Source organism: Manacus vitellinus, unplaced genomic scaffold (assembly GCF_001715985.3).
Source record: "Manacus vitellinus isolate BGI_N305 unplaced genomic scaffold, ASM171598v3 scaffold_73_pilon, whole genome shotgun sequence".
In the NCBI taxonomy this organism is placed as follows: Eukaryota; Metazoa; Chordata; class Aves; order Passeriformes; family Pipridae; genus Manacus; species Manacus vitellinus.
In genome coordinates, this window is record NW_021940773.1 from 598,888 (window position 1) to 624,622 (window position 25,735).

Below are 25,735 nucleotides of genomic sequence, written 5' to 3' on the forward strand. Positions count from 1 at the left end.
CACATCACGTACCCCTTGGAGGTGCTGTGGTTTGGGTAACCCAGCAGCCACAATCGTGTTTGTGACTTGGAGTGAATATGAGGGAAACCTGCGAGGGAAAAACAAGTGCCAAGGGTGGCTGCTGTGCTACTGTTCTGTAGTGCTTATTTCAAAAGGAAATCAAGGAGGTTGTGTGTATGGCTAAAGTTGTGACTGAGGCATCACCTAGTACTAAAGAGCATAGAAACTACTTTAAAATTGCTGGCATTCAGCTTTGAAGTGCACTTTCTTGAAATACACCTCCATTTCTTGTTAGACTTCAAGTTTCTAAAGCTTTTTTGTGTACCACTAAACAGAGAACTTTTAACTTTTTTGTGAGGCTGATGTATGTCATAAAATCCTTGGAGTTGTTAAATAAACAAACCTGGTAACAGTGCCTTTGCAGGTCTCCTTGAACTCTGCATTGTGAGGTATTTGTGTTTAGGCTTTGATTTACTCATTATAAGCAGTGCTGTTTCTGCTGAGTGATTCTGTGGTGTCACTGTCTTTAAAGTGTTTTAAAATACTTGTGTTTGCTGCTCATTCACTTTGCTTTGTCCAACTGGTTAAAAACGTGTGGATCACGTGCTATTTTGAATTCCTTAGGTTCAGTGTTACTCTTTAAAGCCTTCCTGCAGACAGGTTGTGTGTGGCTCCCAGTGCCACTGCTGTGGACTTGGCTCTGCACTTCTAGATAGAACTTTTATGTGGCTTGACCCCCTGCTAGCGGTAGTTTACTCAAGCAGGTTTTTTGAATGCTACTTGTACTGATTTTACTCAGTTGAGCTGAAATAAGAATGGAAATGGTCAAGAAACAGATGAAGCAGCAGCAGGGCTTGGTTAGTAAACAGTAGTGGCAGTAGGTTGTAAACCTGAGTTTATCAGCAGATTCGTCTAGAGATGCTCCCCCAAAATTCCAGAGACAGTCTCTCTGTGTAGTTAACCCCCATGGCGTGGCACAAGTGCCATGGCTGAGCCACTCACATCTGTTGTTTTGCTGTGTGAGATGCACAAGTGATGTTACTCCAAGGAAACCGCCAATGACCTGGACTTTATTTACAGGTTCACTATGTACATAGAAGACCATCATGCAGCCTGATAAATTTTGTCAGGGTAGTAAAAATGCACAGCTTGGCAGTCAGTTTCCTTATCCAGTGAAAACTGATAGAGTAGTTAAGAGTTTCCATAAAAAAATTACATTAGTAAACTCTAAAGTCAGTATGATTTCAGAGCACAGACACATTCTTCAGATATTATTGTACACATAACACTGGAAATTACTTCTGTACTTGCAGGTTCCTTGTCAGGCTTCAGTAGTAGTAATTAGTGCACTTGAAACTTGCTTGGTTGTCAAGTTAAAAAAAAATATAAAATCAGTGTTTACACTGGAAGGCTTAAGGTCCAGGAGCTGAACTGTAAATGGGGACTCAGTTCTTGCCAACGCTTGTTTCTGGGGTTAAAAAACCAAAACAATAAAAAAGCACCAAAACAGCCCTCTGAGCTGAACAGAAGCATCCCCTGCCATCACACTAGGAGGAGCTTGTGTCCTGCCTTCTCCATTGCCAAGGAGTTCAAGTGCCTGTCTGTAAGCTCCAGGAGTTTATATCCTGCCTTCTCCATCCCCAGGGATTGTTCAGGTGCCTGTCCGTGAGCTTCCATTGCTACTCTGTGTGTTCTTGGCACACCCTGACCAGAAAGGCTGAGGAGCAGAGCTCATTTAGCCCAGGCTAAATGAGGGAGCTTTGGGGGACTCACAGAGACTGCCCACCCCGAGGAGGGCCCCACACAGAGCCAGCCTGTCCCCTCCAACTATGGGGACAGAGCCACTTGGGATTAGTCCTAATGGCATCATGGTGCATGTGGAGCAGCCTCCAAATGGATAATGCTGACACTTGGGCAAGTGCAGCAGCAGCAACAGGTACTGCTGCCTGACTGAACTGTCAACATAGGCACAGCTGCTATATACAAATCACTTAAAAATGTTGCCTCTAGCCCAAAAATCCAAAGGATTTCAATCCTGTTGGAAAGACCGGCACCCCTGGAGGTTAATCATGCTGAGCTACAGCTACCCAATAACTTGTGCATTTCATGGTTCCTGGATCCTGAAACTCCAGGAAGCCTTTTCACTGTGGCAGGATTATGGCAGCAAGTCCTTTTGGGTAACAGCAGCTGTGAGTGCAGTATAACCTTTCATACATGGAAAAGCCAAAGGTCAGAGATTTGCATCCCCAGCAGGTTCACTACTCAGGCAAGTCCACTGATTGCAAGACAGCAACAAACATGGGCACACAGGCTTAGTGCCTCTCCTGGAATATTTCACAATACTGAAGGGATCTAGAGAAATTTCTTCAAGCAATGGCACTGACCCTATTGGAGGCAATTTGTAAGATCTGCAGTGAAGATCTAGCTGTGCTGGATGTGATCTTAACTTCCAGAAAAAGGGAAAGGGCTTGTCCAGAAGAGGACACAAATCCACTGCATTCCAGTTTACGTGTTCCTGTACCAACGGTAAAGCACAAGAGTGCCTTTTGGGCAAAGGCAGAAGGATGCACAGACCACAGAGCTGTGCTTCAGATGCAGGACTGGGTCCCAGAGTTCCCATGGTTTTACAGGCACACTGTCAGGAGCATCCTCCTAATTATGCACCTGAACAACACCCAAAATCCCGGTGTCCACACCTGTTGGCTCAGCCAGGGGTACTCACTTCTGCTGTTTGTCTTTGCCAGGCAACAAAAAGTCCTACCGAGATCTGCATGCCAAGCTGGACAGCCCAGCTTCCCACTGTCCTGCTCGAGGAAGACCTGTCTGGTACTTGACTGCAGAACAGCAAGTGGCTGAGAAGGAAACGTCTCCCAGATCCCAGGCAATGTCGTTGGGTTTATCAGAGCTCATGGCAATGCTCTGTCCCAGCAAGAGGGTAACAATCCAGGAGTCAGGAAAGGAACTGCCTCAGTGCTTCAGTCCATAGCACAGCTTGTTATGTGAAGTCCAGCCCCTCAGAGACAGAAATCCCACTGTTGCCTCTGAAATAGAGCAGGGAAACAAGGTGAATCACTTACTGGGCACATGAAATCAGCAACTCCTTTGATTTCCACAAAATCCAGGAAAAGGCTACTTAGGGACAAAGACTAACGATGTCTTGAGACTATTAAAATTGTGACACAGACCTAGAAGGGATCTGGCAGGGCTTAGTCCAGCCTGCTCTAGAACTGCTCAAGGACCCAGGAGCTCCACAGAGCCTCATCCAGTGCAGCAGAGTGCCTGGCATCAGATCCCTGCTTTTTCTTTACAGGAAGCATTGCACCAGTCAGCACCTGCTCTGGGGAAGTGAGCTGCGCTTAAACCCAGGATCATTTCAGCCTGTGGTTGTTAGACTGTCCCACTGCCCGAGGCTGTACCTTTGCTCACAAGTCCACGCCGTACTCGGGGCAGGGCTTGCTGTGTCGGTATTGCATGATGTACACTGTGGACTGGTGCCACCAGTACAGCATCACCACTGCCAGGATGTGCCACACCTGGTGGCTCGAGCCGAGGTAGTTCAGCTGGCCTGTGGGCAACAAGGGCGAGGGGTTAAGCTGTGAAATTCAGCAACAGCGAGTGCAGTGCAGTGCAATCAGCCTCCTGCAGAGCTCCTGCACACCCTGCACTTGGGGGGAGGCGGGGCAAGTTCTTTAACAAACTCCATGGAAGCTGTCTGCCTCTTCTGATGCAAACACGTGCACCATTTTTCTTTGCATGGGAACATGGTCAGCCTGCTCTCTCCCAGGAAGTTCACCCACAGCAAGGACTGTGACACTGCAGGAAAAAAAACCCACCCAGAACAGAATTTCCTACCTGGGAAGTATCTTTCTGGAACTTTGGAAATATAGAAGAGAAAAGCTACAGCAGCGATGAAGTACATGACAACTACCCGCGGAGCAAACTCCTGCAAAAGAAAAGGAAGCTCTCCTATTCTGTTAGAAAGCAAAACCAGAAAAAGAAAGTCCCTGAATATAAAGAAGAAAACAGCATGAAAACCCTGAATCTTCCTTCACTGCCTATGTCAGCTGTGGACAGATCCAACAGGGAAACAAATGCCCAACTCTGAGAAAGCCTGAATGGGAATAAACTTGTTTTATTCTGACCTTTTTGCTTCTACACACAAGGTACTCAGTGTTCCCATGCAGCCTGCAGCAGACATGGCACTTGTCAGTGAAAGGCCATCTGCCACCACCCTGACCCCACACAGAACAGTCGGGGTGAGGGAGACTGCACTGCACATCCCACTTACCCACTGTAACTGTGGCTGCTGCACCCAAGGCCACAGGACTGCTGAATAACCAGCAACCCAGGCATCAGGTGGGTTTTCCTTAGCAGAAAGTTTTGTTACCTAAGTGGGGCATTTTTGTGAAGAGTGGGAACACAGCGTGTACCACAGGTGTCATCCTGCTATCCCAGGGGAAACAAAGCAGGGAAGACAGGGGCAGACAGCTGCTGTGGATCTGATTTTTAGAATGCTGGTGTGAAATGCCTTGTCTGAAGGCCACATGTGTATTCCCAAATGGTGCTCTGCCACATTCCACAGCAGCTCTGGACTGGGCTAAACCATCACCCCAGGGACCGCCCTCCATCCAGGCCAGCCTAAGACCATGCAGTTTCTGCTCACTATGAAAAGGAAATGTTTCCTTCAGCGCCATCAGGTTGCTGAATAATGGCAGTGATTTCAGGGGTTTCATACTGGGGCACACTGCACTGCCTTTAGCTGTACTGGGCCTCTGGTTTCACGGGGTAATTCCAAGTGGAGAAACCTGAACAGGGCAAGAGTTCCATAATGTCACAGTGCTACTAGATGAGGATTGCGTAAGAGACAGAGGGCTGAGCAGGCAAATGCTGATTTCTGCTGTCAACCCAGGGAATTGAAGAGGAAGCAAATAATCACCCCATCAGTGTCTCCTGGTTGCCCTGTGGAGCTGTGGAGGTGGCCAACCCCGAGTACTAATGCAGCCTGACAGATTGCTTCCTACTCCACAGCCACCTCAGCTCCTGGCCTTGGCCCTGTGGAACGAGGGTGTGGTCTGCCCCCCTCGGCTGCTCCCTCCCCAGGTAGGGACACACCTCCTTCCAGCTTCCTTCTCACCATGCAGGTCTAAGGCAGTACAGCAGGCTGAACCTATACAACCTGTCTACCCCGATCACATATCGAAGTGTTTGCATTTGGATCGTACCGACCAAAAGAACTCTGTACCTGAAGGAATTTTAATTCCTGCTGCTTCCCCGTCGCTTCCCTGAGTGTAAGAGGACCCAAGGAAGATGGCAAGTGAAAAGCAAAAGGGAATCTTATTTCATTCTTTTTTCTTACCTGTACAATGGATGCACTAATGCCACCATTGAGCCAAACCCAGTGGATGGTGGGAATGATTCCATAGCCAGACACGGAGCAGAAGATGATGGAGCGCAGCCTGTGCCACTGCTGTGTGAGGTAACTAGGATGGATCTGAGCAAAAAACACTGCCAAGATCATGGCCAGCACAGTGATCAAATACACCTGGCGCCAGTACTGAGGGAAAGAGAAACAAAGGCAAGTCTGTGGGTTTCTTATCCTGTGTAAGAGTAAACTCTGGGCAGGAAGTTTCAATGACAGATCACAGTGATAGATCAAATCTGTCCCTGCTGCAAGCACCATGGTGGGTGTGAGTGCAGGGACTTGTAGTGGTCAGCTGGCAGTGAGGAGAAGGGACTGTATTGCTCGGGGCACCTACAACACATCCTTTATTCCAAGCAGTGCCTGCACCCAAACACTGTCAATGCACCTCTGCCTCAGCAGCCCAGTTCAGCTCCCTGACAGTGTATACATGGCAGGCCTTGGAAGGAAACTCATTTCACTCCTCTATTAGATGGAGAGAAAACAAGCTTGTTTCTGCCTCCTGGCAGCTACCTTGTGGGCAGTGCTGTTTGAAGTGCCTGTGGTGGGACCCATCCCATGATCAGCCTCAGGCACTGGATACAGGTAGGACCTGTAAAGTTTCCCTGCTTTCAGAGAAATTTATTTTCTTGAGGTTTTGTGCAGTTGACAGCTGGAAAGGAAAACCTGCATTTGCCTGTGCCTTCAGCCAGCAGAGTTCTGCTGGGGCCAGAAGGGCATGTCTCAGTTCCCACTCCTCTCTCCCCGCTCCTGTTCTGCTTGGACACCTGCCACAAGCCCCCTTCCTACAGCATGAAAGCAACAACAGGACCACAAGAACTAAGCCCTCCGTGGACAATGCTCCCGACTCACGTTACTGCAGTAGAAGGCATAGAACACGCCTGACACGTAGCAGCCCAGGATCCCAATGGAAATTCCTGCATAATCCAGTGCCATCCATCGCCGGCTGGTCTTCTCCGAGCGGTGACAGCAGAACAGGTGATATCCTACTGAGCAAAGCATACAGACCTACACAGAGGTTCAAATGAGGATGATTAATTCCTTAAAAACAAACAGGGAGCACACAAGCTTCAGCCCTGCAGCTCGAGCTGGCCACTGGGCCCCAGCACTTTGTGTGGGTGTTTGCTCCTAGGCTGGCATCAAATTCTTTCCTCAAGAAACGTTTGTTCCTCTGTGACCCTTGGCAGGAGGAGGGAGGAGCACAAGAGCAGTGCTTTTCTAGCCAGCGAGGGAGTTTTCCCCACTTCTGGCTGTACCCAGGCATCCTGTACTGGCAGAGAAGACGCGTAGTGCCCTTCAGCTCTGTGCTCTTGCAGGGCCAGTGTCCATCACAGGAGCCTCAGCAGCCACATGTGACACACCTGAAGTCTGCTGTGCTTCCATGTCCATATCTGACATGGAAGCTCATGCTCAGACCAGCTCAGAAGTCAGAACACCAGCCCTCCTGCCCTACCTGACCATCAGGCCATGGCTGATGCCCGTGCCCCGGTGGGAGGCCCTTTCCAGCAGCACCTGATGCTGTCTAGGAGCCACATCAGACACAGCTCAAGCTGCTGAAGCTCTGAGACACAGCCCTGACATTGCCCTTGTTTTTCCACAGGCTCTCTCCTGTGCCAGCTGTGTTCAGTCCTCCCCGGTTTATTGCAAGGAGATGCGACCGACCCACCGCGACTTGTCCCTTGCAGAGCAGGGCGGTTCAAAGGCGCCGTGCCCGCACGGTGCGAGGGGCTTTAACCCCCGGGGCGCTCCCGGCCCGCGCCTACCTGGAAGCAGAAGAGGCAGACGGAGCAGATGACGAAGTCTTCGCGGGAGGCGCCGGCGGCGGGCAGCACGGCCGTCAAGTCGTAGATGCCCAGCGTGAAGAAAAGCAGGAAGCCGAGCAGGTGGCTCCAGATGTTGACGGTCTCGTTGGAGAGGATGAAGAGGCTGCGAGGAGACACAACGCGGGACAGGCGGTGAGCGGGGACCGGGTAACCGGGGGGGGGCGCGGGGCGCGCTCACCTCTTGATGCAGAGGCGGGAGGGCAGGTAAGCGCGGTATCCGTCGTGATGTAGGGGTTGTCCTTCAGGAACACCGGGATCTGCTCGTACGTGTACAGCCGGATGCCGCGGGGCACCAGCACCGGCCAGTACTGGTAGCTGCCCAGCTCGATGTAGTGCGCGCTGCGCAGCAGCTTCTGGTGCATCCTGCCCGCCGCCGCATCGGCCCGTCCCGCGCCCCCTCACGGGCCAGGGACCGGGAGCGGGGTCGGGATCGGCCGTGATGGCGTCACCGCGCGGCGCCCAACGATGGCGTCACCGCGCGGCTCCGCCTTGCGCGCGCCACAGCGGCCGCCAGGGGGCGCCCGAGAGCCGCCGGCGCCGCCCGGGGCCCCTCAGACTCCCGGGGTCCTCCGGGATCCTCCGGGATCCCTCAGACCTTCAGGACCTGCTGGGATCCCCGGGCCCCCCAGCCCCCCGGAATGTCGGAGCTGTGCCTTTGAGCCAGTTAGCCGTTCCCCTCAGGCTCGAGGCTGCAAACCTTTGTGAGGAGAGGCCAGGAACGCACCTGTCAGGTGAAACGATGCTGAGGGTTGTCGTTCCCAGCGGGAGTTGCACTTGAACCGTACAAGAGCAAGCTGAAGTTAATTGTGATCATGTTATTGCCTTTTTGGGGTTTTCCCTGTGTACCCCATGAGGTACCAAGAAAGTTTTAGTCATGAGGACAACTCATCCAAGTGGAGTGCATTGCCTCAGTAAGAACAGTTGGGGGTTATTTACCAGTTCCTTTTAATATTTTTTTCCTAATTTAAAAAAATAAAGGGGTAGGGGGAAGGATGTAATTCCCTAGGTGTACTATGGCTCTTGTTTTCGAAGTTGCAAACAAGTGTGCCCCACAGGGTAACTGTGGTTCACCTGCCCCTCCCCACAGGTCCTGTGCCGTGCAGAACTCTGCCAAGGTTTTCTGTCTCGTTAAACCAAGTGGTGTGACGAGTGTGAAGGATTTTCCCATGGCAGAGGTGTGTAATGTGAAGTAAAAGGTAAGAATGATGGGGGTTTAATATCCATAATGACAGGAATTGGCCCTGTTTTGGCCAACCTAGTGTACTTGGCAGTTAAAATCCCTGAACCAGAGTAGTGGTGCCAAGCTAACAGTAATGATCCCTATATGATGGCCATCTTTTTCCTAAAAGGTGTCCCACTGGCTTTGCTCTGTGCAATGCTTGCTAAGAGAATGAGGGAGATGATAGATGTTTCTGCAGAGAGGTGCTTTTGCAGGAGTAAGAACACAGTTGCCACGTTAATTTGGTAACCTCTCACTGCTGGGGAAAAACTGAGTGCACTCCTGCCAGCTCCTGCTGACACACTAAGAGATTCCTTGTTCGCTCCAGCGGTAACTCACTTTCCTCAAGCCAAATGGTGCGCGCAAAGTTGCTACCAAGTTAAAAATCTTAATTAGTCTTAATTGTCCCTTGACTCATTAGCTCTCTGAGAACACTACACCTGGAAAGAGCACTTTGTTTCTAGGCCCCGTGCAATTTAAATCAATTCCCAAGCGCTTCAAAGGGTTCAGTCAGAAGCAATCAGAGCTGACAGCACTTTTTTTTTCTAAAAGAAGCTGTAATTGGCTGTTAAGTTAAAGCTTTGAAGCTTTGATGGGAGAAGTGTTATAGGTCAAATTAATAGAGAAAATTGAGAAACAATTAGGGCAGCTTTAAATGAATTACTTCCACTATTTATTTTGAGCTTATTGAACAATTGTGTTGTATGTGTATGGGATTGAAATTAGCCATCTGTGCGAGATAGCTTTGACCTAAATTGACCTCTGGGGTAAGTAAGTAGCTTGCCCTAATTCCTACCCCAGATCCCGAATTTTACTGGCAGATAAGCTTAATTGGGAGTAAAGATGAACGTGCCTGAGACGTTCCATATTTTTCTGTTGGGGCTGAAGTGATCTGTGCAGGCAGAGGTAGGGAAGGCTTTCGGAGTGGGGGGGGGTGAGGAGGTCACACGTGAGCAGAACTGTCTGTCAGCCCTACCTGCCTGCTGAGGGACTCATTTAGGGCAGGTAGCTCGGGGGCAGCTGCAGGTTGTGCTCGGGATGGGGGAGTGGCTGCAGCCCCCGGCAAGGGGCTGTGACCTGTCCTTTTACCTCGGCAGGGCTCGGGGCCCTGCGGCGCCGGGCGGGTGACCGGCTGCGCCGAGACACAAGAGCCGATGACTCAGCAGGAAGCTCCCAGACTCCGGGGGCACAGACTGGGAGGGGATAAACGTCCGGGGAATCCTTTGTAGGGGGCCCTGCCCGAGGCACCAGCTCGAGCTGCTACTATGTGTCTGCACCACGTTTAAATTACTTAAGGAACAAGAGTTGTAGGACTCTGCCACGGGAAACCTGGAGTCGAGCTGGTAAGGAAACCTGGTCTGATTGTGTGACATCTGACAGCATCTGTTTGTGCGCTGCTCTGGTTTTTCAGGGAGCAACCAGGGGAAGAATAATGATCCAAATCAAATATCTCATACGCTCTTTGCGGAATGTGAGCAAAACCCAAAGCGGTTCAGTTTTAAAACTGAAAGGGTGGAAATATTCTCGGTGCTGATTTTTGAGACACTGAAAGTGGTTTTTCCGCCTCTCCTTTCCCTGTTCTGCAGCGGGTCGGGAGGGGGCGGGGGCAGAGGCAGAGGTAGAGGTAGGTGACAGGAGGACCCGAGGCAGGCGGTTCAGGGCACGGCGCTCCTTATCAGCATCCTCCCGGTTCATCCCCAGCTTTCCCTCCAGGTGTCAGCCTGGCTCCGCGCTACCGCCAGTCCTGCCGCCGCACCTGGACCTGCCTCCTGGCAGCCTCGGGCTGCCTTTTCATCCTCATCCTCATTCCATAGAACTTGGGGGCGCACCCGGCGGGGCCCGGGCCTTGCAGACACCTACCAGTGCACATCGGGGCGGTGCTGGTGTCCCTCAAGTTGCTGTGCCTCCGTGTTTGATCATCTTCTGAAGTGCCCGGCAAAACACCTCCTCCTGAGTTTTGTTTGGGGGCTTTTCATGGGTTTGTTACAAGTAAAGAAATGGGAGGTGCCCTGGGACTCCTTTTACCACTGTTGGAATGTGCTCGTGTGGAGAACTTAGCTTGTTTAGAGTTTTCCGTAAAAGGCAGACTGGTGTCCAGGGATGAAACGTGTTATCAGCCTGCCTTGGTAGGGAAAATGCATTCAGGAATGTTGGTGGAAGACATCCCTGTCTTCCTTTGCATCATGCCCATAGCCGTGTAGGTGCATAGCTCGGGCTTTCTTTGCGTGTGATAAACACAGCTGTGTTTTCCCTGGGGACGGGAGGGAGGAGGGATATTTTGGAATGCTGTGTGCAGGGGTGTCTCAATGCAAAGCCTGTGGCTTGAGTACAGACACTGGTTTGTGGGACAGAGGCCGTGTAGCTGCTCATGTGTGTAAAGTGCTCTTGGTTCGGTATCCGCGTGCACAGGGCCATGTGTGCACTGCCTGTTTACTGATGTCACACCAGGAAAGGGAGATATTAAAGCCCCTTGTCTTGTGCAACGCAGGGATTCTGTCTCCTGTTCTTGGAAGGGGCTGAAGCTGCTGTGAAATGGCCTCCGGGATGTTGGTACACGGGGGAGGCACATACAAGAAAATAAGGTTTGTAGCTGTGTGGCAGTCAAAGAGGCTTTGAGAGAAAGTGTGTGTGTGTGTGTGTGTAAGAACAGAAGTCCTGGGACACCCCTGATCCACCAGCTCCCTTCAGGAGACAGCATTAGGAACTCAAGTACCTTGTGTTCAATAACGACCTTAATACCAAGAAAGCTTGATTTCAAGACCCTCTTCCCTGACGGTCTCCCTTCCTCACACTGTCCCTGTTAGGATTTTTGTGGCTGAGCTCTCCGTGGTTTCCTGCAGCTCCTCAGCTGAGTGCTGAGCAGCTTCCAGGAGTGCCTGAGACACATTGCCTGACAGCTGCCACGGTGACTCCGGCTCTCTGGTCTCCCCGTGGAGAGATGCCGTGCGCTGTGTGCACTGAAGTGACTTGGTTTGGTAGGGCTCTTCCTTCCTTTTTCTAAATTTTTTTTTTTTGGGGGGGGGGCCTTTTTGTTTTCTGATTCAATCCCCTTGGCTTTCAGCTCCAGCTTCTGCATCTCGGCATCTGTCAGTGGTGCGATAAATTCTCTTTGGTGATAAGAGAACAGCTGCCAACAGCAAGAGCAGGGATGGCACTGGGGCTCTCTCCTGCCGTGCGAGTGCTTGCAGTCAGCAGAACCTCCCTGTGCACACAATGGAGGAGGCACCTCTCCTGCCCAGCCCACTGCTCTGCTTCCAATTTAGCAACATCTTTTCCCTCCGTGTTGAGCAGATGCACATGAACAATTGTGCAACGTAATAGAGTCCTAAACCAAAAGAACTGGAAGTAATTGACAAATGGCTTTCTTCTGGATAGGTTCTGAAGGTGGAAGTAAAGGAATTTTTTTGAGAATTTAAGGGATTTTCAGGGAAAGACAGAAGCCGTTTGCAGTGCTGCTTAATCGTGTGGGATGGTGTTTCCTAGCGGGACAGTCTGCTTCTAGTGAGAATGGTAGAGGAAAAAAAGTCCTTTGTGTGGAGTCCTGAATTTTTGGGCCATAGGATGTGGGTTTTTTGGTTTTCATATTTAAAGGTCTCCCTAACTCCAGCCTGCCTATAAAATTTTATCCCAGCTGGAATTTATGCTATGACAGAAGGCATTTTGAGACCAACTATTTTTACTAGAGATGTTTTATTTTTCTCGTTGTGGTGAGTTTAGCTGATGTATTTATAATGAGGGTGAAACTCCAGGAATTGTGGACAGCTTTGGCCCATAAGCTCATTTCACTTTTGGAGAAGCATGTGGGATTTGGACATTGCTAAAAAAGAACCAGACCATTCCTGTAGAAGTCCTAGGCTCCCCTCACCCAGTCAGAGTCTGACAGCAGATTTCCCAAAGGGGATCGTGTTTCCAAGACACTTAAAAGTCAGAACAGGTTTTCTGTAAAGTCATCCTGTGGTTGTGGGTTTTGTTATAAATCCTCACTGTTGCTGACTGACTGCTGTGGGTAGTTGTTTGTGTGTCTGTGGTCATGCTTACAACTTCTCATTTGGCTCTGATGAGGATTTCTATGCTGAAATCAATTGGACTCTCCCAGACTTTTAATGCACTCTTACATCTGATCCATGAAGTGCTGCTTTAATCCCAAACAAGGCCTGGGTACTGGCACTTGGGATCATCTCACTGTACCTCCTTTTGCCTTGTTTTTTTCCTCATCTGCCAAGATGAGCACATGCAAATCATGATTTTTTTTTTTCCTGACTGTCTTGCTAGATGCCACAATCTCTGCTAAGTAGTATAGTTTGGTATAGTTTGAAAATTGGAGATATGAAAATATAGGTTTGCCTTGCCTCTGAAAATGCTTCATAAAGATACAGAAAATGGGGAGGAAATTATTGTCTTTTTGCTGACTGCACTGTGGATATTGTTGCTTGCCTGCCAGGATTGGGTTTTTGCCTTTGCTACTCTAGTTTGTCTTAGGAGACTTTAGATTTTCCTCAATTATTTTAATTACTAAAATTGGAATCACATCATCTTTTTGACACACAGTTCATGTTCCCTCTCTCATCCTCATTCTCTATCTGGCTTCTTTAAGTCACGGAGACTCTTAAGTGCCAAGATGTGTGGGGAAGGCAGTGTATGGGAAGGGTGAAGTGCTGGGAAGTCGGTGAAGAACCAAGTACAGTATATAGCCAAGCCCTCCAATTATTTTTATTCCATTATTTTGTGATGTCTTTTGGCTACTTTTCATGATAGTAGATGCCCCAGTCCCATCTCAGTGTTGGCCTGGGAGCCCTGGAATGCTCCTCCTTAGCCATTATTTGGACTAAAAGCTCTCTGCAGAGAAGAGAGAGAAGGAAACTGGTAGCCTGCTTTCCTGCCCGATTTTCGCCTTTTTTCTTCAAATTATTTGTCCCTTTCATCTATTAATTCCATATACTTAAGCTAATGTGTTGGTTTTTAAGTTGTCAAACTTTAAGCAAGGTCCATAGAAGATTGTTTCCCAGTCTTAGAAACATTTTTGGGGATTTTGCTCTGTTGTTCTCCAGTTGCATCCTCCTTGCCATTTCCTTCGACCCACAAACCATGCTATGTGCTGCATCTCGTCAGTCATACGAGACTCATCAGCATGTCCCAAAAGTGCTGTCAGAGCACTTGGATTTGACCAGACTTGAGGATTCTGTTCCACTTCTGCTCCTTGCTCTGTGACCTTGGAATGACGGTAGCACAGTCTGTTCTGGGACAAGCGCAGCAGCGATTGAGCTCCCTGTCTGCGCTGTGCACGTTCAGCTGTGGGGAGTTAGAGTTGTGGTACTCTCGCCCAAAGCCCATCTTGATCCTGTTTCCTGTTTTCCTCCAGTTTGCTGAGCTGATGGATGCCTTCTGACGGCATTCCTGCCGTCGGAGTGAGTGCTGGAGTGCAAGGCCTTCACTCAGCAGCAGACAGGGCGCTGGAGCCGCTGTGGTGCCAGCCTGTGCTGTGTCACTGGGAAGTGATCTTACCCACAAGTGAAGGGTGCCTCTTCCCCCGCTGACAGCTGCTGCTCACGACATCTGAGCGGCAGCAGTGCCTTGGGAGAGCCCGCAGCTGATCCGTGCTGCCGGGAGGGGTTTGGAGTGGGAACCGGAGCGCAGTGTCGGAATGGGGCACTGCTCACAGCTCTCTGGCCTGTCCTAGGGCCATATGTCATGGAGAGCCATTGGGCTTGGCTACTCTGGGTATTCCTGGCAAGCTGGGATTTTTTTCGGCAGCCTCACCAGGAGCTGAACGGCCGCAGATGTTTCCTCCTGACTGGAGCTGGAAGTTTGAAGGGCAGCTGAATTGGCTAATGTTGGTGCTTTGATGCAGAGTGTGAGAAATGGTGATGAGGCATGAGGCAGAACAGCTTGCTCGATTGCTGCTGGAGTGACTGTGCAGTGCTGACAGTAGTTAAAAACATGGCTTTTGTGCATAGGCTTGGTTAATATATAGGACTTGGAAGGCAGCTCGGAACAGCTATGGGCAATGGCCACAGGCTCTCTCTGTCTCTTTTTAATAGAGTCGCTTCCCTGCCCAGAACTGCACTTTAATTTTCAGTCTCTTTAGGGTCATTAGGAAAGGCTGACATTTTGGGAACATTTGTACAGTACAAATATGAATAACAGTATCCATGCTTTGTCAGACAAGGGAATGTGCAATGAGGTCAGGGTTATTTTCCTGGTTGTTAGCAGTGGTGACATTCCTGTTTCAAATATAAAACATGGTGTTCCTTTTGCTGGAGAGTTAGTCCAGAGCAAAGGCTCAGCTGGGGTCTCAGAACCAAGACATACTGGATGGGTTGTGCTTTCTTGGGGCCCCAGGACATGACTGTATTGAACTTCCCAGAGCAACCTCTGCTGCAGTAGGAAAGCCATTTTAACAACTCTTGTTCTCTGCTTGACCCTCTTTTCTGTCTATTGAGCAGGAAGAGCAAGTAACTCTGCCACCTGTGAGAAGTCTGGCTAGGCCTGACAGGGCAAACACCACACAGAACCTGGCTGCAACCTTGGATCTGGGAACCTGCCATCCTGCTTGTGTTCAGGCAGTCCAGTTTGCTCTCATCCTCACCCTCCTTGAGTATCCAGAAACCGCATCAGCAGTTCAGGGAGTGAGACCTCTTAGTTCCTGCTTGACCTTGCTGGCTGTGCCACTGCGGGAGGCAAAATCCCAATGGAAGCATTGCTGCAGGCAGCTGGGAAGGGCTGCCCTGTTCCTCAGGTCATGGAGAGACCTGCTGCTACCAACCAGGCTGAGAGGGAACTACAGGATGGGCGGCAGTAACCTGAGAGAACAGATGACCTTGGCCACATGTCCATCTCTCCATATCCAAGTAGTTTCAACTTCGTGTCAGTTTTTCAGACAACTTTCTCAAACAGCAGTTGATGTGCCAGCTGCCTGGAAGGTGGGATCAGATGGTTAGTGATCAGTCCCTCCCTGAGTGATCCCACTGGCTTCAGAGGGAATTCTTGTTTGAGAGAGACATTCACCCGTGACAAGGGTGTCCTTCCTGTGCAGTCCCAGCGTCTCTCCTTACACAGTGCACATGGGGAATGGTAGAAGAGACAGTGATTTTGGGTTTCTTGTTTAGCCTCAAAGTATTCATCCTTGTGTTCTCCAGGTTACGACATGCATCAGCTCATGGAAGCGGATGCCAAATGCCCGTGGAGTCGCTGAAAGAATATTTATCAACATTTCTCTCTCCACCACATTTCCAAAAAAATCTCAACAGGAAAAAAGACCTGCAGCCTCATTATTATGTCAGTGTAACTTGTGCCATGAGGAGATCAAGCAGGCATGTCAGTGTGGGACTGTCAGCGTGAAGAGACCAACTGTGGCTGTGTGTGCAAGCAAGTTCTGGGCACACCATGTCAGAGGGACTGCTGAGGTTCTTCCAGGCTGCTGAAATGCCCTTTTTTTCCTCCTTTTTTTTTCCTTTTTTTGATGGATGAGTAAATTATTAGGATGTGGACTTGTCAAACAGACTTGCCAGGTTTTCAGCAGTCATCCCAAGTGGACTGCCTAAAAAAGGGCTGGCACTGCATCACATGGAATGACCGATGATATGTCATATATTTTTAATGGGCAAAATGTTTTAATAAACATTCTCCCTCCTAAAACACTGGATTTAAAATAGGTTTTAGCCTTGAGCCATGTAGCTACCCAGCTGTGAATTTTATAAGGCAACAATCTCCACATCATTAGATGTTATGACTGATATACCAGTGATGGCAATAGTAAGTATTTCCACACACTAAAAAAGTTTCTGATAGCAGTTAAAGGAAGTATGGCTCTACTTGAAAGATTTTCTCAGCTCAAAATTAAAGCCATTTTCTGAAATTATGAAGCTGGGCATGTACTGTCTTCTAGTGAACTGCAAGTTCTAAGTATTCAAGCCATGCTGATTGCTGCTCCTGACAGTTTTAATCACATTGCCTGACACTTTTGGAAATCAACATTATTTTTCTTCTCGTGTGATTTCTGCATCTTCAGCTAATTAAAATTCTGCTGAAATGTTGCACAACAGGACAGATGAGACCCCATCTTGATCCACTGCAGTTGTCTTGCTTCATAGGAGAAGCCTGCTTGGGCTGTTTGGGTTTTTTCTGGGTTTTATTTAGTAGTGTGTGGGACCAGATCTCGAGTTGAAAGGTGATCCAATGACCCCTGTTTGGACAACTGAAGTCCCTCCTCTACACTGACCTCTGCACAGTGGTCAGTAAATCATGCACCTGTTGGAGATCTGTTCCTCTCAGCATAAACCCATTGCAAGTCAAACACTGTCCCTCTTGAAAACGTCACACCTCTTATCCAGCACAGACAGTGAGAGCAGTGTGTGTGTGTGTCTGAAAGAGAGGGCTGGTAGAGATGAGTTGCTTCTTTATCTTTGTGGTGATTTACACATGGGCTAAGAGAGTTCATAAAGTTGAAAACAAGTGCTATTGTTTCTGGACTCTTTGCTGTTTGAGGTGGGCTAGACCAGATGTGTTTTCTGTGATTATTTTTAATTTAAGTTTAGCATTGGGGCACTTATTCACTTTAGAGAAGACCCCCTTTTTTATACAGAAGGCATTCTGTTACAGTTTCAGTAGTCATTCAAAAATTCTGCACAAAGTGATTCTTTTAGTAGTGTACAAGTAGTTTCAAGCTGATGAAGGTGACAACAGGCTTTCTGTCATGTTCTCGTAGGACAGAAATAGAAGCACAAACAAGGCTTACAAAATCTGACTGGAACTGATATCAGAGAGGTGTTAATCTTTTAGCTGCCAGCTCTCTGGTGAGCTGATAGAGCTGTAGTGAACAATCTAATGGCTTAGCTGGGTCATGTCAGGTTTTAGTCCTGATGTCTGTAAAAGCATTTCTAGCACTGCAGGAAGGGACTTTTCATTGCTGCTCATGCAAAGATTTGTTTGATTAACAATTAGGTATTCCAGATAATTAGACTTTGCTTTTGATGTTTGGTATGTGTCTATTTTTGGTGGCTGAACCATAAGAGCCTTGAAGAGAACTTTGAGAATTTCTGGTGCAGTTTCCCATATTTATTGCATTTAGATGGAAGGTATCCTTCCTTCCAGAGGGGAATGAGTTGCTGTTGCTCCATAGTTTTGGCATTAGCTGTTGTGGTGGTGGCCAGGGAGAAGAGGACTCGGAGATCCTGGGTGCTGGCTGCTGTGAGGGCAAATGGCACCCGGCAGCCTCTGTCCCACTGAGCTTTCAGCCCTAAAGCACTCCCAGGGATTTGTGCAACCTTTTCACCTGTGATCCTGAGCTGGCTTAGGGCTCTATATGACTGGATTTAGTGCTGAGCAGGATAAAGCTTTCCTGCAGGTTATCTCTTGTGATGGGATCTTGTTTCCTGCCACTAGCCCAGGCATCACTCAGTCCCATAGCACTCCTCTCCCTGTTCCTCATGTCCTGGCTCTAAGGAGCAGTTAGTTAAATGGCAAATAAATCTGATTCCTTTTAGATGAAAAATCGAGTCGGGTAAGTTGCTGCTTGTTTTGCTTTGACTGCTGTGTCTATTAGGCAGTGATTTCTGGCACTTCCCCCCTGCTGTTGTCACTCCTCATAAACTCCATTCCCAGGGGCCTGACAAACTTGTGTGACACTGGAGAACAGCGTGGCCGCCCTGCCACGGGAGGGTGTTCCTGCCGTGGCTGCCCGGCCTTGCTGCCTTCCCCCTGCAGCCGGGGCAAGAGCTGCAGAGCTGGGTGCTCTGCTCCGGCACGGCAGGGAGGGCCACGCTGGGGGCTGGGGAGGAGAGGCTGCAATTCTGCCCCTTCCATGTTAGTGCTCAGCCTCGCCTGGAGTGGGCAGGGCCAGCACGGTGACCTCTGTCCGTGTTTCTGTGTGTGCCAGGCGTCCCTGTGGGCTGAGGAAAACCTTTTGGTGGGGTGAGAACAAGGGCAGAGGGACCCCGTGGTGTGGTGTCCTCAGCGACCATCTCTTCCTCCCCGACACATGGAGTAGGGGTGGGTAATGCACTCCCTCCCGAGGAAGAGGAGCTGTGCCAGCACCTCTGCCCCTGCCGTGGGACAGCACGTGACCCCCCAATTTCCAGATGCTCCCTCGTGCCCTGCTGTGAAGGCAGGAGGGCAGCACAGTATTGGCACAGCCTGCACGAGGATCTGGTTAAGTCTTGAAAGACTTTGTGGGTTATGACATTCCCCTAAATGTGCTGAGCTTTCTTTAACCTTTCATAAAACATTGTGATCTTTATGGACTGTATCATATTGTGCAGTAATGTGCTTTATTGTCCACAGAATAAGCTTTTCTTAAAGATAATTGGAAAGCTGGAAATGGCTGCTATCGGCTGATTTTTTTTTTAATACATTATTTCTGAAATGGGCCTGGTGTAATAATGACCCTATCTGTTTAAGATTTAAGATTTGTCTTGGCAGAGAAAATTGATCCATTTCACCTTTGTCTAATGGAAATTTTTATCTGGGATTATCTGTTTATGTAAATGAATGTTCCTCTGAAAAGAGAACTTGAGGGGGCTGTAAATCTCAGTGACACTTTAGTTTCATGGGGGGAAAATTGGAAAGGATTCTAGTATTTATCTGACTGAAATTGGTTATAAAAACAAAATTATCTTCATGTACCTGCTGCATCTGATGTTTCCTGGAATTTCATTACCTTTTTGAATAATGCAGCATTACACTATATATAGGATTCTCTGTGATTAAGCCTGAAATTGTTGGGGGGTCATTTGCTGGCACTGTAATTATCAGGAAAAGGCAGCGTATTTGGGGCAGTGGGATTCTGATTCCTGCCCTAATGGGTACCAATTAGCACAATCACATTATTCAGCGGACTCTGAGAAGAGCAGGGAAAATATACCACATGACTTTTTTTCCTTACGAATTTTGTGTTGTTTTGGTTTGGTTTTTTGTTGGTTTTTTTATATTTTTTTTTTTTAACTGAGGAGGGAATCTAATTACAGAGGAAAATGTCTTTGGCTAATCAGCTTTTGTTTTCTGTTTGCAGAGCAGGACTGTGAATGTAGCATTTAAACTAATGATTTAAACATCATCTTTAAAAGCAGTTTCACTGTTAAAGAGGCAGACTAGGATTTTTTTTGCCAAGTTCCTTCTTGAGCAATAGATGACACAGCATGACCTGGCTGGATCCTGGCTGGAAGGACCACGCCAGACACAACATTTGGCTCGTGTCTGCTAGCAGTGAACATGTTTGTCTAAGATAGCGGTTCTAAGTGCTGCCCCTTCTCCGGCACTGCATGGGACTGATCGAGAAGGGACAGCTGAGGTGATTTTGTACCTATTGTTATATTTCAAAAGGTACTATACAAGAAGATGCAGCTTTTTGGAATTCTTGAAAATTAACCAAGTTGAAAACCCAGTGTGTTTTCACATGAAGCAAAACTACTTCGTATCTATTCCATCCTTACCATCTTTGGCAAACCAAAAAGGATTTTGAAGGTGTAATGACATGACAGTGTCAATTGTAATTGCCCAGAGGGAGCAGAAGAACACACACCAGACATGACCATGTTTAACAGGTGAAACTTTTGGTTGCTGTTGCTCAGCAAGAAATTGCTGCTCTCCTGGAGTAGAGGAAGAGCCGTTTGAGTCTGTAATCTGTGAAAGAACTTCAAGGTACAAAACAGTGCCCCATATTTGTACATCTAGTTAAGTGGCCTAATTTCCAAGCATCTTCCAAAGCTGGTTGCTCAGAGCCTTGAAAAATCTCCCCCCTGTCCAAGCTGCCCACATGGAGAATAAGAGCCTGACTTGGGAGGTGCATCATCCAGGTCTTCCCAGGCTGATTCCAATGGGAGCTTGGCCAAAGGCTTTAATGACAAGGGGATTTCCTCTCTGCACTCAGAAATCATGGCTGTAATTGGTGCTCTGCTGAGTTGCAACAGGACTTCTTCAATGGTCTAGCCTAACACAGCAGTTAGTACCAAAAATATTTTAATAAAACTAATAAAAAGGGAAAACCAGCCCTTATCCATGGCTTTCACTCTGTGATAGCTGGCAGATTTCTCTTGAATCTTCTGTGTCTTAATGTTGCTGAATTTATTTCCATAAAACTTCTGGCAGCAATGTTCCCTGCCCAAGTTCTTTACTTCTGTGACTTTCTGCTCCACATTTCAGGCAGTCATTTCAGCTGGAAATATACATTATTACCAGCTCATTAAATCCAAAATAAATGAAGTGGAAAATTACAGAACTCCATGGATTACAGTGCACCCAACTCAAAATAGAAGTGTGTGATTAAAAACAAAATGGTCTTCATTTTAAAAATGGATTAATAGTTTTGGGCCCAGCTGGCAAAATATCCCACAAAATGTGTTTTCAGAGTAGGGCTAATGTAAAATAAATGCCACTAACGGTGCGCAAGGTGGGCCTCTACAAGTGCAGGGCTTTGCAGTATACAGGCTCAAACAAATAGAAGGAGGATACATATTTGTAGTATAAAGCACTGGAAGACAGGAGAGGCACTTGAATAATGCAGGGAGGGGGACAAGGCTTTGCTTTTCCTGAGCTGAAATGTAAATGCATGTGTAATTCCTTGCAGAACTGGAGCATGGTTAGGCTCTGCATCCTTACTTGCTTGCTTTGAAGGTAACAGTGTTAATAACCATTAAAAATAACAGCAAATACATGGCTAGACAAAGGCCCTGGGGTTTGAGAACATTTTGGCTGGCAGCACTAACAGCCCAGCATTAAGTGGTGCCGTACAGGTAAATCACCTCCTCCTTGCAGCACAACCAGGTTGAAAGAGGCAGTGTGTGCCTGAGTGTATGTACGTACATCTGTATCTTTAATCTTCCCTGTTTCACTCATTTCCCCTGGTTTGGGTCTAGTTTCACCAGAGGTTGAGAGAGATGAGACTGGATGAGTGGTGAAACAGGTCTTTTTCATCTTGTGTGTCACTGTGAGTAGTGCAGTAGAAAATGGAGAGCTAGGAATGAGGCAATGTGAAAAGACAGGTGGGTATTTTGCAACACAGACAAAACTGGATTTTCTCGTGACATTTCACCAGATCTTCCAGGCTTTGTGAAGTATTCCCAGGTTTTGGTAAGTCTTATCATTCCTTACGAGGTGCAGAAAAAAAGAATATTTTACACAGTCCGGCATAAAGTGTATTAAACGCTAAAGGAAAAATCCAGTTTGTGCAGTTAAAAACTCAGCAGGATTTTTTCCTAGTTTGTCCTACAATGGTGTTTAACTGCTGCTCTTGGGCTGTGCTTTGTGTGTGAGCTGGACTTGGAGAAAAGGGCTTTTGCAGCCCAGAGCAGACAGTTTGCAGGTTCAGAACTTGGAGTTTCTTTACACATGTTGAATTTAATGTCTACCTTGCTCGTGTGGCAGAACACAGCAACCCTGCATCTCTGCCTCTGCTCTCCATCCTCCAAGAGCTGTTTCACACAATGGAGAAGGGAAGAAGACAAAAAACCATGGGCCATCTGTAGCTGCAGATGGGGATTTGTGGACGGGGTATAAGCTGCAGTCACTGAGTAAGCAGAACTGCCCAAAATATGTCACCCAAATTGACCAATCAGGCTGGGCAGGGGAGCATTAACCCGTTTGGATGCGTGGTCAGACAGACCCACCCCAGCAACTGTGCAGCACAGCCAGGCAGCCAGGGCTGCCTCAGCTTCCCGCTGCGCTCCACAGCCCAAGAGCCGAGCTGCTCCCACCTGGCAGCTCTGCTCACACCTCCTCCCACAGCCAGGTGTCATTTGCCTTGTGCACAATGCTTTGCAAGAAAGCTTGTCTTTTTTGTGATTTTTTTGTTGTTTTTTTTTTTTTTTTAAGGGATGATATGAGACCTTTCACACTATTTGAGAGCTCTGAGATGCAGTTTAGTGACCAGGTGTTGTGATGCTGCAGTTGGTGAATGGATTCTGTTTTGTTTGGCCAGCTGTCTGCTAAATTTGCTCCTATTACTTAAATTTCTATTCTAAGAGATAACAAACTCCCCACAGTGCTGTATTTATTAGGGAAATTAATTCTGAGGGGAAAAGCTCCTCGGTTTGTCTGGTTCTTGGGGAAAGAATTCCTTAAGGTGGAAGCCATACACGTTCCTGCATGCTACACCAGCTGAATATTCTGACCTTATTGCAAGACAGAGAAGCTTTTCTTTGCATTCCTTTCCAGAAGAGCTCATCAAACCCAGTCTGTTGTCTGTAGAAAGTTTGCTGTATTTCTGTCAAGTGTTTCAGGTCTGTGTTGTTTTACTTTAGGAGAGAGAAGCTCTGCAGTGCTGTGTGCAGTGCTGGAAGGTAATGGTTTGGCAGTGCTTTCTCTTGAAGCAGGTTTGGCCTGTGCTGAAGGGGCAGGTGGGTTCCCTGCAGGCTGATGGACTGGTATGGGTGGGTAGATGGAAACTGGATAAGAGGAATTTAACAGAAATATGAGTTCCCTGTATGAGGAGAACCTCACTGAGGGTGATGAGCTCATGGAGTGGTCTCTGAGGCGGATGTTTTGCAACCAGGACCTTTTAAAGCCTGGGCAATACTGCAGGGAACTTCCCGTAAGGATCAGACATTCATCCCTTAGCACATCCTTCAGGGTGATACACTTGCCATGGCTTATGCACATGCCAAAAAAGTCAGGCTGTGTTCCCTCAGAGGATGTTGTGTGGAAGCCATGGAGTGCTGGACACGCAGGACAGGAGGTGGGACGGGAATCAGTGTGTGCCACCTTTCCTAGCGAAATCAGTTCTGAAATCAGTGAGAGAACTGGTGTGGAGAGGAGAGAGGAGAGCAGTGCAGCTGCTGTGGCTGCTTTTCCTCAGGAACAGTGGCAGACAGGTGCCAGATGCAGCTGTGCAGCAGCAACAACGGGAGGTTTAGCTGCAGGCTCGAGGTCCCTCAGAGCACTTTGCTTCAGCTGAGGGCTGAGATTCCAGCCCGCTGAGTGCTGCTGAAGGTCCATTTGGGGTTTAGGTCTCAGCTGACAGAAAGGACAGGCTGCACTTAGACATACTGCATTTGTTTGCCAAGTACCCAGAGCCAGGTTTTATTTCGGAGAGGGCAGTTGTGACCGTGGCAGTTCAGCCTCGCAAGCATTTTCTTCGTTTGTATTTCATGCCACTTGTTCTCTGAAATGGGCCTGGTGTTTTGTGAGCTGTGAAGAGTCAGCGAGCCTGCAGGACTGCAGGGCAACAAGCCTCCTTGTAATGCCTTTCAGGATGGCTCCATCTATATTAATGGTGTCACTAAAAATATTCCCCTTTATTTAGGGGAGCATGGTCTGCCTCAAGAATCATCTGGATAAGAAGAGCTGTATCCACAGTGGGTAGCATTTTCTTTAAGGTATGAACTCTTTCTCTGACAGCTTTAAAATGACAGCCACTCTCAACTCTATTGGAGGAGCTGGCACAGGAGGCTGGTGCCAGTTCCTGGCTGCTCCTGTGTTTGACATGAGAGCATTTGGCTGCATTTCTGTGGTTAGGAATAAAACTGTAAGTGTGGCCCGGTGTCATTAAAATTATGTTTCCAGATAGTATAAGAGTGATGAAAAGAGAAACTCAGGTATCAGTGTGCTTGGCAAAACAGGTCACACTGGCAGTGCATTTGCTTGTGTTGCTGTTACTGTCTGTTCATCAAGAGCACTGGGAATGCTGTGAGTGAAACACTTGTCAGGGTTGTCAGGAAGCTCTCGCCTTTGCTCTCCTGGAGTTTTTTCTGTCTTCATGAGCCCCGTGGCTCCTGGGAGCAGGTGCATGGTCACCAAGCTGTCTGTCTGCCCCCCGCCACATGGCACTGTGACCACCCAGCTGTGTATGGCCCTGCTGTCCATTCTTCACATGCTGAACTGGAAGTGGAAGTTTTTCCTCCCAGCTCTGCTCTGATTCCAGCTTTCCGTGGTCAGCATGTGCCTTTGCCTCTCTCCAGCCTTTGGCTGCGGGCCCTGTTCTACGTTCAGCAAAAGCCTGTAGAGCAGCACCAGTGCCAACAGGCTGCATCAGCTCCTGGGTGTGGCTATCCCCTCCCACTCTTTCCTTTTCCTTTGCTCCTCACTCCACCTTCCTGACTCTTTACATTCCCCACACCTCCTCCAAATCCCTCCTCCTCTTCCTCCCCCCCACCCCTCCCTTACCCAACAAAGTCTGAGGTTCTTCTCGCTTGTAATTTGTCGCTAATCAGCTGTCAGTGTCGGAGCAATGATGAGAGGTTCATCTCTAGCTGAGGGTAATGGCCTTAAAAGTCACCGAGTCAATGTCAATGGGATCGCTCCAATTCAATCAGAGCCCTGGATGAGGAATGGCCCCCGCTGACATTAGCACTCATTTTGAGCCCAAGCATCTGGGCCCTAGTAAATAACCATCAGTGGGTGGGTCTGGGGGACAGGTCATTAGCCCCACGAAAAATAAATATCGTTTCCCTTGATGGCTGCGAGTAATTTAGCTCAGACGAGGAAATTTCACCCTAGATTAAGTATGATGAGCCAATATCAGTCAGAGGAGGCCAAACAGTGAGAGCTTGATGAGATAGAGGGAAATTTATATGCAGCTGGCTGAATGCAAGATGAGTTTAAAGAAATGATGTTCTCTTCCACTCTTTAGCCATGTGCAATGCTGGCAGTGCGTTCTTCTGGGTGACATCCTTCCCCACGCCCCTGGGGCTCCCCCAGCCCGTGGGCACACGTCTGTGGGCTGCACACACCTCCCAGTGCCATCTCTGCCCACTCCACCAGCACCAGCCCCTGCTCTCGAGCTGCCGGTGGCTTTGGCATGTGCTGCCTCGGAGCCAGAGCAGCAGCTCCTGGAGAGCTGTGTGCCATGGCTGTGGGCTGCCCTGCCCATCCCAAAACACAGAGCGGCCCCCGGGCTCCGGAGCCACTCCAGGCCAGCGCCTGCTCCCCCTTTCTGCATGTTTGCTCTTTGTGTTCGCTGCTTATTTAACCCATCAATCCTGCACATGATATGCTCGGGGGCTGTTAATTCCACCCCTCCAGCCCCTCTTTATTGGGAGCACACACTGGGAGTTGTGTTTTACGTCTGCTGGAAGCAGTAAGCAGGCAGCTTCTCTCTCCCTCATTGGCCCAGCTCTGTATCCTGGAGCTGTGGCTGGAGACTGGCTGAGGTCTGTTCCCCCAGCTGAGCTCGGAATACAGATCAGCAGTGCTGTAGTAACCCGTCCAGCCAGGTCTTTTAGTTTCCCATGGGAAACTGGGACAGGACTATGGAATGAGCCCTATGAACTGGGATGCCAGTGGAAAACTGAAGCAGGCCAAGAGCAGACAGAAAGCGACAGAAACCACGTGGAGAAGCCGGTTATT

General features: G+C 48.5%; 1 protein-coding gene and 2 long non-coding RNA genes across 3 annotated transcripts; 2 read left to right on the top strand and 1 right to left on the bottom strand.

Moving 5' to 3' along the window:
- Window positions 1-1,048: 1,048 nt before the first annotated feature.
- On the bottom strand, window positions 1,049-7,670 carry PAQR3 (progestin and adipoQ receptor family member 3). Its single transcript, XM_018084667.2, is given in 8 exon segments — window positions 1,049-3,041; window positions 3,417-3,565; window positions 3,853-3,943; window positions 5,357-5,554; window positions 6,272-6,427; window positions 7,183-7,345; window positions 7,421-7,466; window positions 7,469-7,670. Coding segments are annotated over 7 exon segments (933 nt in total). The 5' UTR covers window positions 7,605-7,670; the 3' UTR covers window positions 1,049-3,041; window positions 3,417-3,422.
- A 214-nt stretch (window positions 7,671-7,884) lies between these two features.
- On the top strand, window positions 7,885-15,948 carry LOC108641685. Its single transcript, XR_001922199.1, has 3 exons — window positions 7,885-8,041; window positions 8,330-8,438; window positions 15,598-15,948. It is a non-coding gene; the product is annotated as an uncharacterized LOC108641685 (long non-coding RNA).
- On the top strand, window positions 9,619-15,004 carry LOC108641686. Its single transcript, XR_001922200.1, has 3 exons — window positions 9,619-9,804; window positions 10,950-11,043; window positions 14,905-15,004. It is a non-coding gene; the product is annotated as an uncharacterized LOC108641686 (long non-coding RNA).
- Window positions 15,949-25,735: the final 9,787 nt, after the last annotated feature.